The 17871-nt window shown below is 44.5% G+C and overlaps 1 protein-coding gene across 3 annotated transcripts; it reads left to right on the forward strand.

The window, feature by feature from the left end:
* Positions 1 to 163: 163 nt before the first annotated feature.
* Positions 164 to 17060, forward strand: LOC113137828 (Golgi apparatus protein 1). 3 transcript variants are annotated; one of them, XM_026319690.1, is made up of 27 exons: positions 164 to 469; positions 2715 to 2744; positions 3985 to 4071; positions 4720 to 4935; positions 5510 to 5713; positions 6050 to 6121; positions 6258 to 6444; positions 6546 to 6763; positions 7076 to 7197; positions 7487 to 7588; positions 7673 to 7826; positions 7938 to 7955; positions 8347 to 8484; positions 8639 to 8725; positions 8967 to 9029; positions 9179 to 9292; positions 9523 to 9611; positions 9755 to 9872; positions 10036 to 10128; positions 10398 to 10535; positions 11658 to 11781; positions 11952 to 12094; positions 12368 to 12469; positions 12583 to 12690; positions 13376 to 13496; positions 13656 to 13762; positions 13985 to 17060. In XM_026319690.1, exons 1-27 carry the CDS (start codon positions 164 to 166, stop codon positions 14150 to 14152), a joined length of 3429 nt encoding a protein of 1142 aa, XP_026175475.1. In that variant the 3' UTR covers positions 14153 to 17060. The 3 variants fall into 3 exon arrangements, with proteins under 3 accessions (XP_026175475.1, XP_026175476.1, XP_026175477.1); XM_026319692.1 differs by lacking the exon at positions 164 to 469 and adding an exon at positions 2302 to 2400 and having other exon boundaries at positions 13985 to 14152; XM_026319691.1 differs by lacking the exon at positions 7938 to 7955 and having other exon boundaries at positions 13985 to 14152.
* Positions 17061 to 17871: the final 811 nt, after the last annotated feature.

The raw sequence follows: 17871 nt of genomic DNA on the forward strand, positions 1-17871 counted from the left end.
TGGTGTGTGCTCATAAGTGGTCAGGGATGTAAATAAAGACCAATGCAAACTATTAAAAAAATAACATGACCGGAAGTTGTGTGTTTATTCCAGACTTTAATTGTGAACTTGCTGACCGGAAGTGATGTAATCTCATTAGGGCTAGCTTGACAGTGGTGTGAAGATGGCGGCGTACAGTCGCTCTCAGCTGCTGCTGCTGTTGTGGTTTGTGCCTCTCTGCGGGTTCGGCTCCGTCCTGGGCTTGAAGGCTGCCAGCGGCCCGGCAGACCCCCCCAACCCGCCCGTCCTCAGGCCCGCTGATCCCCCGGGCAAGGATGCACCTGCCGCGGGGGCCTCCCAGCCTCGAAGGGCGACCGGCTGGAAGCTGTCGGAAGAGGAGGCCTGCCGGGAGGACCTGACCCGCCTCTGCCCCAGACACACCTGGACCAACAACCTGGCGGTTCTGGAGTGTCTGCAGGACCGCAGGGAGGTAAGAGCTGTCACTGCGACCCCGAGAGGTGATCCTTGCTGGGTGCGGTTTGGACCCGCACCCAGCTGTCAGCATGACACTGATGCAGAGGTGAGCATGCACATCTGGACCAGAGGATCAGAGGTGAGCATGCACACCTGGATCAGAGGATCAGAGGTGAGCATGCACACCTGGATCAGAGGATCAGAGGTGAACATGCACACCTTGATCAGAGGTGAGCGTGCACACCTGGATCAGAGGTGAATGTGCACACCTGGATCAGAGGTGAGCGTGCACACCTGGATCCGAGGTGTTCAGATATTTGTGTTTTCCTCCTGATTCCATTTGTGTCTGACGCGTCAGAAGCTTCGAACACTCAGAAATAAAATGATGGAGTCACTAACACAGACAAACAGTGGAGGCTGCTGCAGGTGAGAGAGTCCTGAAAAGTGTCAGCAGGGTGTCAGGTGACCCACAGGCTGAGGACTAACCACAGCATTCGCTGCCTACGTGAAAAGATTATTTTGGAAGTGAGCGTTTGTTTTTTAGTTGAATGTGGTTTCACATAAATCGGTGAGTGCACTTGGGTGAAGTGCTGGTCATCCTGTAATCCAGCTCGAGCTGATTGATTAGTCACTTGACAAGTGTCCAGCTGGGGAACCTACACGGTGCAGCTTGTTTAAACACATCACATCAGTTCCATAAAACCATAGTCTCCAAAATAACCACAACTGACTGACCGTTATCACCTCCATGAAGAGGACTTTCTTGCAGGACTCCTGCATTGGACTGACTGAGGAGATTAATAAGTACCAGGAAACTGCAGTTCACTATATCCTGAAGAGAAGTTCCAAACATTGTCTCATTGACTTATACGCATGAAAGAAAACTGACTTGAAAGACTTGAAAATGTCCCTGCAGTATGTTGTTAGAATATACTTATTCATATTTCATATTATAATGCCCATAGATGAAATAGTTGGGAATGTGCATGTAAAGACATTGAAAAGATGCACGTGTCTGTATAAAAATTGCTATTCCTGAGAGTTTTGCTACCCCAGCACCATGTTGACGTCATCCTGAGTGATGCCCCCTTTAAAGAGAGAATTACTCAGCTTCAACCTTCCTGAAAAGGTAAATGTCTCTGAAAAAGCTGCTGCTCCTCAGTGGCAATACAGCAGCATGTGGTCACAGTAGTTTGTGGTGACCTGAATTACTTTTATTCACAAATAACAGAAAGGTGCTATAGACAGCAAAGACATTTCAGACAAGCGACAGCAGAAAACAACAGCTCAGAGTTTGTGTCACATTGTGGAGTCGCAGACATTTGGCCTTTGGGTGTTTCGTGATATTAACAGTCTGATTAGTCTTGTCTTCTTCTGGTCTGGTTTTAAGAACACTTGGCATAAATGGCGTAGTTCTTCATTAATAACTCAACTCAACAGTCTTGTTGTTTTCTCATCATACTCACTTCTCTGTTTCTGAAACATTTGGTAGAAATGAAGTCAGAAGCTCTTTGTGTTTGTTCCCGTGGGCAGAGTGAAGGTAACATAAAGTGCTATAATGTTCCCCCTACACACGTCTTTGTTTCTGTCTTTGTCTCCAAAGTGATTTAAGAACAGGGTGTCGATATTCAAGGATGTTGTGGGAGAGTCAGTGAAGAGCTTGTGCTGCTTTGTTAAGCTACAGCGATTCAGAGGAAGAGCCTTGTCCCTGGGGTGATGTTGCTATGGTTGTCCTTACAGTTAGTCTTGTCTTTACCAGAAGAAACCAGCACGTTCCCTTAGTCACCTCATGTAAACAAGGCACTTCACATATTTTAGACTGGCCTGTGGCTTCAGCTTTGCCATTAAGCAGTTTAATGAAACATAAATGAAACGTTCACCACCCTTGAACCAAGAGCTGGTGCCTGGTGCGGCTCATAATTTGTGGTTTGCTAACAAAGTGACGGGGTGAGCAAAGATAAAGGCAGAGCACAGGAACCTGTTCTAAATACAGCGGCGAGGACCCTGCCAGTTGTTTTCATTTGCAAAGTGTCTTGTGCCTCAGCTCTGCAGGTCTGTGTGGTGCTGAGATGTGATGCTGCTGGAAGCTGAACCCGGGTGTTTTTCTGTCTCTGTGTGTTTCAGCCCTGTGGCAGGCTGACGATCTGTCGAGCCTCTCGCCCAGTGTCAGCTGGGATCAGCATCACCAGCATCACCAGCATCACCAGCATCACCAAAGAAAAACAGCCCTTGACTTTTTTTCTCTCTGTGTCTTTCTGCAGGAAACTGAGATCGCTCCAGACTGTAACCACGTAAGTCTTAACTCCAGAACACACACACACACACACACACACACTTCTATCTCTGTGAGGGCGCTCGTTCCCGTCATGTGATCCCTCGTCACATTTATAAAATGTCCTCACTCCCATAGTATTATCCTTTCACTGGTCCTCACACTGCTGACAGTGCAGCTGTGTGCCTTTATATCAAACTGTGGTCACGAAAACCTAAATGTTTGCTGGGTCAGCCTGTTTGAAGGTTACACCATGTTAGGTCTCAACTAGCACTGAATGCATCATCAGGGTGAACTGTAATATGTGTTGGTGTGTTTCACTTTTTTCTTCTATTGGAAATTACATATGTGGCTGGACGTGAATTTCTCCTGTATTAATAGTCTCTCTGTTCCTTTACGCCTGTTGTTCTCTACAGTCTAAATACTAACACTAATACTATTTCACCACCTCCTAATGTTCAGTCTGGCATTTCTTTTTTGTTTTTATCCTAAGAGGCTCCTGCAGCTTGTCTCAGTGTCCTCTGGATGATAAACCTTCAGTGTTGAGTTCACAGCGATTAACAGCAGACAGGTTTATGAAATGCCACAAGGTTAATGGACCACTTGGACTGTCTCTATTACAGCACTGGCTGCAGTGTCTCTCTCTCACACACACACACACACACACACACACACACACACACACACACACACACACACACACACACACACACACTCAGGATGCCTCGTGTTCTGCCATGATGTTATTTTCTGGTCTGACTGTCAGTGTCTGTTATCTGTGGCTCCTGCACCAACAGCCTGGCAGGAAAAGAATAAACACATACATCAATAGAAAGAAAGAAGAGAATCAAAAGACAAAGAAGACTTTTGGAAATTGGATGGCAATCAGTTTAATTCTGTTCCAACCCAGTTCTCAGTTAATTTGCTAATATACAATTACTGATTGTGTCAAACACCGTGGGCAGCTCCAGCACATACTGAGAGGAAGTCAGTTGTGATCCTTAAAGAGAAGCATTTCAGTGCAGCTAAATGAAGCTGCAGGACTTGGCAGAGACCAGAAACATTTCTAACCCTCCTGACTAGTTTTAATCCTGTGTAGGATCATGTGGATGATGCCACTTACTGATGCAGAATCATTTCAGAACTTATAGTTTTGTTTTTGTATTCACTCTGAATAAAATGAATTTCTAATCATCATCATCACATCACGTCTCTCCCTCTGTACGTATGAGAACATAATGCCTTTGTCTCTCTCTCAGCTGCTGTGGAACTACAAACTCAATCTGACCACGGATCCAAAGTTTGAGTCCGTGGCCACGGAGGTTTGCAAGAGCACCATCACTGAGGTCAGTCTCCCCACAGGACAGTTCAGTTTGCTGTCAACATAAACGGAGCTGTGCTGTTTTAAGACACTTTCTCACCTGAGGGCAAAGTAAAAGACGTGCGGACTGTAGATCTACATTAGTGAGTTAAATATTTATAATAAAGTCTGGACAGGACCGACTTAATAAATCACAGTCCACATATATTAACTTTATTATAATGTAAATATCAAATAGACATGTTGTTGTGCTCATAGTCACACACACAAATAAAACTGACTTAAGTTAAACTGAACTTCACAGAGCTTATGGTCAATCATGTACAAAGGCCAAATATTTCACGGCTCTTCTATTTACATGTGTGCTGCTTTTGTAATGTTGTTGTTCACTGTTGTTTCTAATTGTGTTTTGATGTTGATTTGGTTTTAGTTTGTCCAATAGTTGGTGTGAAGGTGCCACTTTGGGCTCTGGGCACCTGATGTGATGAAGCTTTACAAACCAAACAATCAATCAGTTGATTGACTGAAATCAACAGACATAAACTATTAAAGTGAATTATACTTTAACACTTTTCACTAGGGGACTTTTACGTCTGATGGGCTGTTTTTAAAGATGGTACTGGGCTGAGTCAGCACTCGTCTTGTTGACTTGTCGTGTGTTTGACACCTCCAGATAAAGGAGTGTAACGAGGAGGAGAGAGGGAGGGGCTACCTGGTGTCCTGTCTGGTGGATCACCGTGGTAACATCAGCGAGTACCAGTGTAACCAGTACATCACAAAGATGACCAGTATCATCTTTAGCGACTACAGGCTGATTTGTGGCTTCATGGACAAATGTAAGGAAGACATCAACAACCTGCGCTGTGGCAGCATCAACATAGGACATAAGGTGAGGTGTGTGTGTGCGTGTGCGTGTGTGTGTGTGTGTGTGTGTGTGTGTGAGAGACACACACACACACACACACACTCATTCAATAAACAAGGTTAAGTCCGACATAAAATCAGTCAAAGTGAAGTGAAGTGTAGTTAACTAACAGAATCCTTTTTCCCTAACTCACTCGTTCTGGAGCTTTTGACCACATCTCATCTGAAGAGTCTCTATAATGAAGCCTCCAGAGAAAGATAGTAGTTGATCCAAAATGACTACAAAGAGACAGAAACCAATTTAAAAAGACATAAAATGATTCTAAAGAGACAGTGTGGACAGACACACACAGGAAATTAGCATACAAGAGAGAAAAATGGCCTCAGAGGCACAAAACTAAAACTGCACAAAGACAAAAAATAGCAATAAAGACACAAAATGACCACAAAGAGTCGTTTCATTTCTCTTTGTGATGCCGTGGGCTCCTATAAATCTATAGATTAGCCTGTCTCCTGTCTATGCCTTATTAGCATCCATGCCTTCTCTTGGGCCCCTCTTTCTCTCCCCATCCTCTTACTTTTCCACCGCCCCTCGGCAGGATATCCATTCCCAGGGGGAAGTCATCGCCTGTCTGGAGAAGGCGTTGGTCAGGGAAGCGGAGCAGCAGGATCATGTTCGTCCAATCAAAGAGGACTGTAAGAGGGCGATCCTTCGCGTGGCAGAGCTGTCGTCGGACGACTTCCACCTCGACCGACACCTTTACTTCTCCTGTCGAGATGATCGAGAGAGATTCTGCCAGAACGTAAGGAGAATCTTGGGTTTTGCAGGATTTCGTGTTCAGATTTGAATCACATGGAAATGGTTCAATGTCAGTCTCATTGGTGTCTCAGCAGAGAGTTGTGCTGTAGCTAATGAGATATTCAACAGTGCCCAAAAAGCATTTAGCTTTTAGCTGATCAAAGAATATTAGTAAAAACATCAACTTGACACATCACTGGGTATATAGAGACGTAAACCCAGACAGTTACAACATCATCATGTTTGTATGAAGGTTTTACTGAAACTAAATTCAATAAAGTTTCCTGGAATGTGTGGAACAATAGGATAAACAACATCTTCCTGCTCCTCTTCACCACAGACTCCAGCAGGAGAAGGCAAAGTCTACAAGTGTCTGTTCAATCACAAGTTTGAAGAGGCCATGTCAGAAAAGGTAGGACCAACTAAACATCTCGCCCCTGTGGCAAAGCTGGAAGAGCGAGAGCGGAGGATTCTCCACAGCCCATGAATGTACATATTGTAGTGAACCTGTCCAGCCACTAATCCTCACCGCTCTCTCCTCACCAAAGTGCCGTGACGCTCTCACCACCCGTCAGAAGCTGATTTCTCAGGACTACAGAGTCAGCTACTCTCTGGCTAAGGCCTGCAAGCTGGACCTGAGGAAGCAGCGCTGCAGCCTGGACACAAACCTCCCACGAGCCCGAGAAGCCCGACTGTCATACCTGCTGCTGTGCCTGGAGGCTGCCGTGCACCGGGGTGTGTCTCCTGTTTAACTAATCATTGCCTCAGTGTTTCACATCGTCAAAGTGCAACTAATATTCAGTGGATTGTCAATAATTTGACCTCGTGCTGTGCAGGTCGTCCGGTCAGTGGGGAATGTCAGGGGGAGATGCTGGACTACCGGCGGATGCTGATGGAGGATTTCTCCTTGAGTCCGGAGATCGTGCTGCACTGCCGGACGGAGATCGAGGCTCACTGCTCCGGACTGCACCGCAAAGGCCGCACGCTGCACTGCCTGATGAGAATCGGCCGCGGTGAACGCAGCACGTCTATCGACAGCGTCTGCCAGAGCGCTGTAAGGCCAAAGCTGTTACTGTCACACACTTCAATAACAAAGACACATTTGTACAATAGCTTGGAAACAGTGGGACCAAATTGGACCGAGTCCTTCCAAGCAAAAATACTAAACCTTCTCCCCGAGTCCTGAGTTTGTGCTGCACGACCAGATGGAGATCGAGGCTGCAGCCTGCACCGACCTGACAGAAAATAAAAACAAAAGATGTTGTTAAAATAACATATATATATATATATATATATATAAAAAATCAATAATCAATAATGACATAATCAGCTGCTGATATTTGGTATCTTTTCGTTTTCGCTGCAGCTGCAGACTCTGATCCAATCTGCCGACCCCGGAGCCGACTACCGCATTGACCGAGCGCTCAACGAGGCCTGCGAGTCCGTCATCCAGACCGCCTGCAAACATATCCGCACTGGAGACCCAATGTGAGCTTGGTCCATTAGTGTGTTCATTGTAACTGCTGCATCACAAACTAACGTACATTGATGTATATGGTTCATCCTGCTTGGTCCTTGTCCCAGCACTGATGGACTATGAGACAACATGCCCACACCCTGCCTGTATAGGACCACTGGGATTAAAGACATTTGTTGTATGTGTTGTAATAACGTTTGCAGACACTGCAGGAGCTTTATTTTGTTCTCTAACACTGACCATCGTGAGTGCGACTGACAAATCGTTCATTCATGTGCACTAATGTGTGTGTGTGTGTAGGATCCTGTCGTGCTTGATGGAGCATCTGTACACAGAGAAGATGGTGGAGGACTGTGAACACCGCCTGCTGGAGCTGCAGTACTTCATATCCAGAGACTGGAAGTGAGTGTGAGGGATCTGTAAATCTGAACCTTTATACAAAATAGTTCTTTAAATCCTGTGATCATCCCTTCACCCGTGTCCCAGAATGGACCCCCTCCTGTATAAGAAGTGTCAAGGTGACGCCTCCCGGCTCTGCCACACACATGGCTGGAACGAGACCAGCGAGCTGATGCCGCCGGGCGCGGTCTTTTCCTGCCTCTACCGCCACGCCTACCGCACTGAGGAGCAGGGGCGCAGGGTACGTCGGATCTTTAAATGTCCTTCAAATCTGATGAGGAACTTTTTGTCAGCATGTTGTCTCTGGCAGTACAGTCAGCAGGTGTAACTGTGCTGTTTCTAAATTTAACAGGTAACCCCAGTGGAACATGTAAGTGGGTGGTCCACCTTGATCGATCATTGTTAATCACAGTGAAGGGTTTAATTGATCAGGATGGTGGCAGTGATTTAATCTGTGTCTGTCACAATCTGATGGCCTGGGTTTATTTGATGGCAGATTGCTCGTCTGCTTTGGTGGAAATTTAATAGATAAATAAAAGTCAATTTACTGTTTATTGATTACTTGGCAAGAAATACATTTTATTTTAATTTACAGCCTGATCTAAAATGAATTAAAATCGGCTTCTGCTTAAAAATCAACAACAAAGAACTTAAACATTAAGGCATGAATATTAATAACTTTCAGATCTGATGAAGTATTTTTACTGTGTGTTATTTCTACCTAAGTGTGTGTATTCGTGTGTTTGTGTGTGTGTGTGCAGTTATCTCGCGACTGTAAGGTGGAGGTTCAGAGGATTCTCCACCAGAGGGCGCTGGATGTGAAGTTGGACCCTGAGCTGCAGAAACGCTGCATGACCGACCTCGGCAAGTGGTGCAGCGAGAAGACGGACACTGGACAGGTGAGAGAAACTGTTTCTGCTGTTGTCTGTGGTTTTCTGTTGTTTAGTCAATCACAGATCAGAAATCCATGAACATTTAAACAACTTAATGAACCATGAAGGGATTTTTCATGTTGTGGCCATTGAAACGCTTGACCTGTGTGTGTGTGTCCAGGAGCTGGAGTGTCTGCAGGACCATTTGGAGGACTTGGTGTCTGCCTGCAGGGACGTCGTGGGAAACCTGACAGAGCTGGAGTCAGAGGTCAGAGGTCACTGAGTATCCTCATAACTGTGGCTCTAAGATACAGGACATTTCTGTGTGAGAGGAGAATCTGTTTAAAATGTCCCTACGGTTCCTAAAGTGACCTCTAAAGTAGGAACCTGCTGTGGTGTTCTTCATCTCATTAAGGCTCTTTGAGTTTTCCTCTTCTGTGGGTCAGAGGGTGAAACATGAAAAGTCACACCTGTGGCTTTTTGTCTCTGATCCTTTCTCACCATTGCAGGACATCCAGATTGATGCTCTCCTCATCAGAGCCTGTGAGCCCGTCATCCAGGCCCACTGTCATGTGAGTCCTTACGTTGCAGTGCTCCAGCTTTTCTATACGTGTATGTTTGTACGCAGACGTTTGGGCACGTTTACATGTTGTTGCACGCCTCTTTTGTACATCTGCTGGAGATGATTCATATGTGTATGTGTGTGTGTGTGTGTTTGTAGGACGTAGCTGATAACCAGATCGATACAGGTGATCTTATGGAGTGTCTGGTTCAGAATAAACACCAGAAGGAGATGAACGAAAAGTGTTCAGTCGGTGTTACACACTTCCAGCTGGTCAGTTAACATTAATGTCAAACATCAGTTTTCCATTTTCACTTCAGGAGAAACCAGATCTGTTTTCCCTCTCAGCCCTTTGCTTTTCACCTCAGACAGACTTTCACGTTAGGTGACGATGTCCAGCACAGCTAAAGGGAGTAAAATGGAAAACTAAAAGGACAGATGCCATAGTTGTTCCTGTGTTTGTGGTTCGTGAGTGTTCATGTCTCGCTGTGCTCAACTTTCAGATTCAAATGAAGGATTTCCGCTTTTCCTATAAGTTTAAAATGGCCTGTAAGGAGGACGTTCTGCGCTTGTGTTCAAACATCAAGAAAAAGTGAGTTTGGTTTCAATGCAAACATTCAGAAAACATCTGAAGCTTTGGTGTCTGCAGAACCTTTTAGTTAAAGAGTTTCATGCATCCAGTTGAACTGAGTCCAATGGACGTAAGTCACACTGTCCACGTCCTCCACTCCACAGGGTGGACGTCGTCATCTGCCTGAGCACCACAGTGAGGAACGACACGCTGCAGGACGTGAGGGAGCAGCGGGTTACCCTGAAATGTCGGAAACAGCTGCGGGTGGAGGAGCTGGAGATGGTAACACACACAAAGGGCCACCTTGACTTGCTCAATCACATTTGCTATGAACTTTCACCCTGAGTCTCACCCTGACCTCTACTTTGCCTTCAGTGCTAAGGTTCTTACTAAACATCATGGAGAAGCAGATTTGTTAATTAAAATTCCTCTTGTTTCTCCTCAGTCGGAGGACATTCGGTTGGAACCAGAGCTGTATGAGCCCTGTAGGTCTGACATCAGTCGCCTCTGTCCCAACGTCAACTTTGGTAACGCTCAGGTAAGAAACATCAGGAACAGAGAAACGCTCAGAGGTGTTAGAAACACCGGAGCCATCACAATCTCATATGTTCTCCCATCTTTTCTCTTTTCCTCTCTTCTTCTCCTCCACCCTTTTCTTCTTACCTCCGGCCTCCCATTCTCCCCCCCACTTCCTTTTTTCTTTCTTCTCTTCTTCTCCCCTCCCTCGTTATCTGCTCTTTTCTCTACCTCACATCTGCCATCCTCCCTCTTCTCTTTCCCTCACCTTCTCTCTCCCTGTCCCCTCAGATGATCGAGTGTCTGAAGGAGCAGAAGAAGCAGCTCAGTCAGCGCTGCCACCAGCGGATCTTCAGGCTGCAGGAGGCGGAGATGACCGACCCGGAGCTCGACTACCAGCTGATGAGAGTCTGCAAACAGATGATCAAGGTGAGGACCAGGAGGAGACGCTGGGATGGTGGTTTCTACTATTAGTACGGCTTAATTCGAATTAACCTTCCTAATGAATTCAGTGTTTGGAAACATATCATAAAAACCAGTGTTCATATGTTTCTCTATCGGTCATTTTTATGTAACGTTTCAGTGACAAAAGCTAAAGATAAATCAGACAGCTAGAAAAAAGGTCGTTCAAACGACCAGACAGTTTGTGAAAAACCCCAGTCAGTCAAAATAAGGACAAAACAGAAGTTTGTTACTTCATTTGCTCGTTTTAAACATCTGCTAGACCTTAGATCTAATCTAGAGATGGTTTGAGTTTTGGATCCAGTTTCAAAATACCCGGATTCATTAAGCTGTACAGCCAACAAACCCCTCGTCAGGTCTCTCATTCGTTTCCTCTGTTTAACAACAAACACGTCAGACAAGCTTGAAGTTTCCAAAGTCAACAAAACTGCAAAAGCCAATATTGGGGGGGGGGGCCTGAGGACGAAGCGAGAACAGCAAATGCTTTGTGTGATTATTTACCATCCGTCAGTAGGAACCTCAGAACTTCAGCCCAGCACCAGCGTGGCACCATGTTCTGATGACTACTGCTTCTTTCAGCGTCTGTCTTGTCTCTGATAATTACAATCATAAGTACAAAATACACAAGATGGATTCTTAAAGTTAAAACATACAGTTTCACATTTTATTACACAGAACAGTCGCCACTTGTTTGGTTATAGTACTATTTTCTAACAGATGGTAAACAAACTAAGGTTTCATTCACAAGGATCCAGGTTCAATAAGGAGATTAGAACCTCGAATCAAACTTATCTGCTGCATCTTTTCATAAGATGTTAAGGTCCTTAATCAACAACATAACAACACAATGCAAAGTCCTGCATTCAGAGTATTCAAGGTTATTGAATACTTATTAGTCCCACAATGGGGAAATTCCATTACCACCCAAGTGAACAGTAGTGAACAGTAGTGCACAGTAGTGCACAGTAGTGCACAGTAGTGCACAGTAGTGAACAGTAGTGAACAGTAGTGAACAGTAGTGAACAGTAGTTAGTTTTGTCCAGGGGTTTCCTTCCCAGGGTTAAGGCCTCTCCTCATGACTCTCTACAGCGGTTCTGCACCGAGGCTGACGCCAGAAATGTTCTTCAGTGTCTGAAACAGAACAAAAACAGCGAGCTGATGGATCCCAAGTGTAAACAGATGATCACTAAGCGACAGATCACACAGAACACAGGTAGGTAGGCACACACACACACACACACACACACACACACACACACACACACACACACACACACGCACACACACACACACACCAAGGAAAAGTCTGGAGTTTGCAAACATAAACCAAGACTTTGTGAATCTGAGCCCGATCGGACACTTTCCCATCTTGTCGTCCACCAGACTACAGGCTGAACCCCGTGTTGAGGAAAGCTTGTCGCGCCGACATCCCAAAGTTCTGCCAGTCCATCCTGAACAAGGCGAGCGAGGACAGTGAGCTGGAGGGTCAGGTCATCGCCTGCCTCAAACTCAAATACGCTGACCAGGTCAATCCACAGCTACAACACCTCCACCCATGGTGCCATCAAAACGTACAAAATGCCAGGCTCTATTGTTTGAATGAAATATTTTGTACTTGGGGTCCTATTGCTGATTTTACTATAAACTGTACTGTATGTGTTTCAGGGTTTGCTAAATGTGTGTATTTGTACTGTACTGTGATGTGTCTCTCTATGGTTCTGGGAAAAGGAACATCTGAAACACTGGTGATTGTTGTCATTGTGTTAAATTGTGTGTTTTCTGGCTGCACTTTGGTTCAGAGGTTGTCTCCAGACTGTGAAGACCAGATCAGAGTGATTCTCCAGGAGTCGGCTCTCGACTACAGGCTGGATCCACAGTTACAGATGCACTGCTCAGACGAGGTGCGCACGCACACACACACACACACACACACACACACACACACACACACACACAAAGACAAAAACTCCATGAATTCTCGGTGTCTTGGTTTAAAACCTTTCCCCTTCCGCAGATCTCCAGACTGTGTGCAGAGGAAGCAGCAGCTCAGGAGCAGACCGGCCAGGTGGAAGAGTGTCTGAAGGTCAACTTGTTAAAAATCAAACAGGAGGCCTGTAAAAAGGTAAATGTAGTTTAGTCTTATTGTTCCCTATAGTGCAGTATCTACCCATCCATTATCTACTGCTGATCCTGGCACATCCAGGGTCCCAGGGGTCTGCTGGAGCCTATCCCAGCTCTCTCTGGGTGAAAGGCAGGGGTCCACCCTGGACAGGTCCCCAGTCCATCACAGGGCCACATAGAGACAAACAACCTCACACACTCACACTCACTCCTATGGGCAATTTAGAGTCACCAATCAACCTGACATACATGTTTTTGGACTGTGGGAGGAAACCAGAGGACCTGGAGAAAACCCACACAAGCACAGGGAGAACATGCAGACTCCACACAGAAAGGCCCCTGATGGGTTTCAAACCAGGAACCTTCTTGCTGTGAGGCAACGGTGCTATCCACTATTCCACAGTGCTGTAGTACACAGTACACATGCCACCACTTGAATATCCGGGACCGTAATTTGTTCTTTTTCCTTCCTTCTTGACTAAAACATAATTTTGTTCAAACCTCCTGTGAAAAAAAGATCTAAAAGGTTAATTAGAAATAAATAAAATAATATGAAGAAGGTTTTACCACCAGTAAGTGACAAAGATAACTTGACTGTAAATTGGACTCAAATCATTATGGACTGTTCACAGTGTGATGTGTGGAAACTGTGTGTGCTCATTCTTCGGCCCTTATTTGTTCTGCAGGAAGTCCTGAACATGCTGAAGGAGAGCAAAGCAGACATTTTTGTGGACCCGGTCCTCCACACAGCCTGCGCTCTGGACATCAAACACCACTGTGCTGCCGTGGCACCCGGCAGAGGACGACGTGGGTGCTTTCGCACAACATCTTATATTTTTACTGAACTTTTCAATAAAGACATGACATTTTGGACATTAAATACAATGGGACCAAACGTTCACACTACTCTTTGATGGTTTCAGCGTGGTTCTCCACAATGTCTTCATTTGTCCTCTCCTCATGCAGAGATGTCGTGTCTGATGGAGGCGTTACAGGACAAGAGAGTTCGTCTGCAGCCTGAATGTAAAAAACGACTTCAAGATCGCATCGACATGTGGAGCTACGCTGCAAAGGTAAACGCCAGGAAAAGGTGTTTGTCAAAAAGCTTTGGACGGATTCAGACCGTCTCACACTGCTTCCGGTCTTTTGTGGACAGCTAGGCTTCACGATCAGGCCAAACACTACACAACCGTCCCTGTCTGCTCTACAACTATTACAGCAGAAACTGTGCAGCATGTTTTCCCTATAATTTCACTTATATTACTTTTACTTGTAATGTTCGCTCTGTCCTGTAGGTGGCGCCAGCTGAGGGCTTCTCAGATTTGGCCGTTCAGGTGATGACGTCGCCTTCCAAGAACTACATCCTGTTCATGATCGCGTTGGGCGTGTGCATCCTTTTCCTGGTGGGGCTGCTGTGCGGTCGGATCACCAAGCAGGTGACGAGAGAACTGAAGGACCGGTAGAGGACGAGCGCTCTGACGCTTCAGAAGACTGACTCCTCACATCTTCCTCTGCCTTTCTCCTCTTCATCCTCCACATTCCCAGTCTGTAACCAGCCAACTCGCACGGTGCCAACACCAGTGTGCACATCTGGACCTCCTCCTCTGTTTAAAACTCCGTTTGGCTGATTCCTGAATATCTTCTCCAAGCATCGATCGTCTGACTGGAGCATTTTTACTTCATGTTTCCCCCCAACAGGCTTTTCCAGAGGATGTCGTTAAGGGTCGGACGTGGGTTTATCCGTCACTTTTAAGTTTCTGAGTAAACACTGTCCGTGATGTGACGGAGGGCTGATTCTGAGGTTGGGACTGTTTTCCACTCATTGAGTCCTGATGCTTTTTGTGGTATTTAATCGAGACCGGAGCATGTTGAGCAACAGGAAGTTGTGTTTTCTGACCGACCGCAGCTGCTTGAATCGAATCGAACGGAGCAACTTGAAATCGAGGCAAACTTTGAGTCGTTGCTTTGAACTATTTTCTCATTAATCACTGAATCCCATCCTCTTCGCTTGCTACTGAGACCCACCACTGAAGGAAAGTGAAGGTCCAGTTGGTCTCCATTGTCAGGAATGTTGTGCGCACACGTCTTTTCCTCAAAGCTTCATTTAAATCAAGTCACTGTTCTGTTTTAATGCCTTATTTATTGTCGATTAAGGATTTCTGATTTGTTTTGTGCACGTTTGAACATTTTCTCTAGTTTCCAGTGTAATTTACTGCCGAGGTGGTTTCAATCCACGGTACCTCAGACAGCACAGAACAGATTGGTGTTGTGCAGGTTCAGATTACAGAACTGGACACCACAAGGTTACGTCCACGTCCAGTTGTGGATTGTAGTATTTTTACCATGAGCTGCACTGTCCCTGTCACAAAACATGGAGAAGCTTCATGTCCCAGATTTATTCCAGATTTGTGACACAGTGAATGTTCATCTGGAGATTTGACTGATGTCAAAACAGGCACTTTTCCCTGTCATCAGACCACAAACCTGCACTAGCCCCTCATCATCTTTCCCTCAGGCATGCTGTTTTCCCCAAAACAAGATGTTAAATGACTATTGACAGATGCAAAACCAGTAGAGACACAAAATGACTATGAGAAGATGCAAAACGCCTGGAAAGAACAGCTTGAAAGGCGTTCAGGACCACAAAGAGATGCAAAGTGACTGTAGAGACCAGGAACAATGACAGAGAGATTTAAACAGCTGAGAAATATTATAAAATGTCAGTACCTGGACCCAGGAATGGGTTAGCCAGAGGAATAAGGGGGCCCCTGGTCCAGACCCTCTCTAAGAAGTGGCTGTTAGAAAGTCACAGAGCTTAGTTAAAGACAGAAAAGGCCAAACTATCCCCAAGAGACTCAGATGACAAAGAGAGTCGGTGTCATCTTTAGTCCGTTTGTGTCTCTTTCAGTCTGGTGGTTCTATATTGGAGGCTTTTACCTTCTGGACCCAGGGCCTGAATTTCTCATAATCTCTTCCTGCCTGTAGGATATTTGGAGCTAAAAACTGCAGCTATTTATTGACATTATTTGACATATTGACGTTTTATATCAGAGTATTTCATATTATTCATTTAAAGTTTATTTGGCATTAATTTATTGTATTAAAAGTGTGTAGTTTATTATTCCCATGGACCAAATGTGAGTCTGAACATAATTTGAATTTATTTTACAAATATGCCACAATTTCTTTAAAACTGTGCCTCAGTCTAGCCTCCTACATTTACCGTCAACCTGCCCCTACACACAAATAAACCCTCCAAAACCATAAATTACCATTTTTACATTTATGTCCTTGTACAGCTTAAACCGATGAGCTATAACAATAATTGACTTTACAGATGTTGGACAGGCCCAGTCTGTGCTAAGCTAAGCTAACTGGCTCCAGCTGCCCAAAGGGCTTGTTGCACCAGTGGGTGAGTCAATAAACTGAAGCAGCTTTAAGTGTAATGTGGGTCAGTGGGTGCAGCCTGTGGACCACACGGTCTCCAGCTGGACACAAGTGACTTGAATATTCTGATCTGTGTTTGGGTCAAAGTTACATATGACTGATTATGATTTATTACCATACAAGTCTATTGCCTGCAGCTTCAGCTGATTAATATCACATGTACAATTTCCATTATACAGCAAAAAGGCAGAATCTGACGTTTTCATACAACCAGCTGATGAAAATGTTACTGAAAAACAAACGTTACAAAAGATGTTTGGCGTTAAATTAAAACTAAATTTCAGAAAACCAGACAGAAAAACCTTCACTCAGTATTACACACAGACACAAACGTACTGTTGTTTTACAGGCAAATGGCTTTAACTTCAACTGTATCTACAGAGTTGCAAACAATATTTTATTTTTCTCTATTGAATGAATATTTAATTATGCATTTAATGTCACATCTATAGTCAGTTGAGTGATTGACAATGAGCCTGATTTCATTTTAACGAATGTTTTGCAGCTTTTTGTTGTAAATGAATATATGAATGATTTAAAACATTGTGGCAAAGTTGATGTGAAGCATATACACAGTAATATCTGCCCATTTACACACGTTTGTGATGCTGGAGCTTCAGTTGGAAACAAATGTCTGAAGGATTCGGGGCGTGGAAAAACAAAAGTCCTCTACCTGCAGGCCGAGCCTGAAGCGCTCGCTGCTCCAAGCTCCTCGGAACGATCACGTTCTTGTGCGTCAGCTGAAATCAGACGTTGAATCGGTGATTCAGCAGGAACTAAAGACGGCCACCATGACCAGTTTTGTACGTGCAGTCATTTCCTTTCTAGATTATGCCAGAAATAACAGATTTATCATTGTGAGGTTTGATTTTGCTGTACAGAATAAATTTGTCAATTTAATAAAAATGTCTGCAGATTTTCATACCTTTGTCTCAAACTGTCTATTTTTTAAATAAAGCATCCTAAAATTTTGATAAGCATTTTATTAGTCAGCAAAAAAAAAAAAAAAAAAAATCATAAAACATTTTAAATGTATTTAAGACCCTGCAAATATCAAATAATGATAAAAGTAATAGTACTAATATATTATAATATCAGTAAAGTTGGTGCTAATTTTCACTATTCTGGGAATTGTAATTGAAAATAATTCATCATTTTTACTTTACAGACTTGGAGTTTAAATATAAAATATAATAAAGTTACAAAAAGTGTCAAAAGTAAAAAGATTTGCTGCTGAAAATACTTAACTCAGTAAGTTCACGTTTTCAGATCCTGTATTTCTGTTGTTACTGCAGCTGCCCACCTCTCCGCTCATTTCCTGTTGTACCTCCACTTTTAACTTTCTAACCAAACGTTTTCTAATGTCCGCTGTAAGAGACTGGACTTCAGAGGTGAGTCAGGACTGCTGGGGACTACAGCTACAGGAAGAGACTCACCAACATCTGATTCACCTCTGAACTGAAAACTGTTTTCTCCACCAGTTGGCGCTATAATCACACTGGATAAGAAAATGTCTCGAAGCTTGGACCAAGTGCCACATCATCATAACACAGCCTCAAAGCGCCAACACAAAAAAACACTTGACCACCAGCGCACACAGCACAGCCACAGTCCGGGCCCACGACACAATAAAAGGTGTGTCTCTGTGCTCGGCAAACACACGGAGGCTTTACATGTTAATACCTTTATCTGACTGGAGTAAAACACACCTGCTCATTTTCATTCTCAAAAGCCA

The sequence above is a fragment of the Mastacembelus armatus genome, chromosome 3 (genome assembly GCF_900324485.2).
Source record: "Mastacembelus armatus chromosome 3, fMasArm1.2, whole genome shotgun sequence".
NCBI classification, from domain to species: Eukaryota; Metazoa; Chordata; class Actinopteri; order Synbranchiformes; family Mastacembelidae; genus Mastacembelus; species Mastacembelus armatus.

Coding starts and splice junctions, on each gene's coding strand:
- LOC113137828 (XM_026319690.1), top strand. CDS start 164: ATGGCGGCGTACAGTCGCTCTCAGCTGCTGCTGCTGTTGTGGTTTGTG. Junction 6,445..6,545: donor GGAGGCTGCCGTGCACCGGG/GTGTGTCTCCTG, acceptor CGTGCTGTGCAG/GTCGTCCGGTCAGTGGGGAA. Junction 9,612..9,754: donor TGTTCAAACATCAAGAAAAA/GTGAGTTTGGTT, acceptor TCCACTCCACAG/GGTGGACGTCGTCATCTGCC.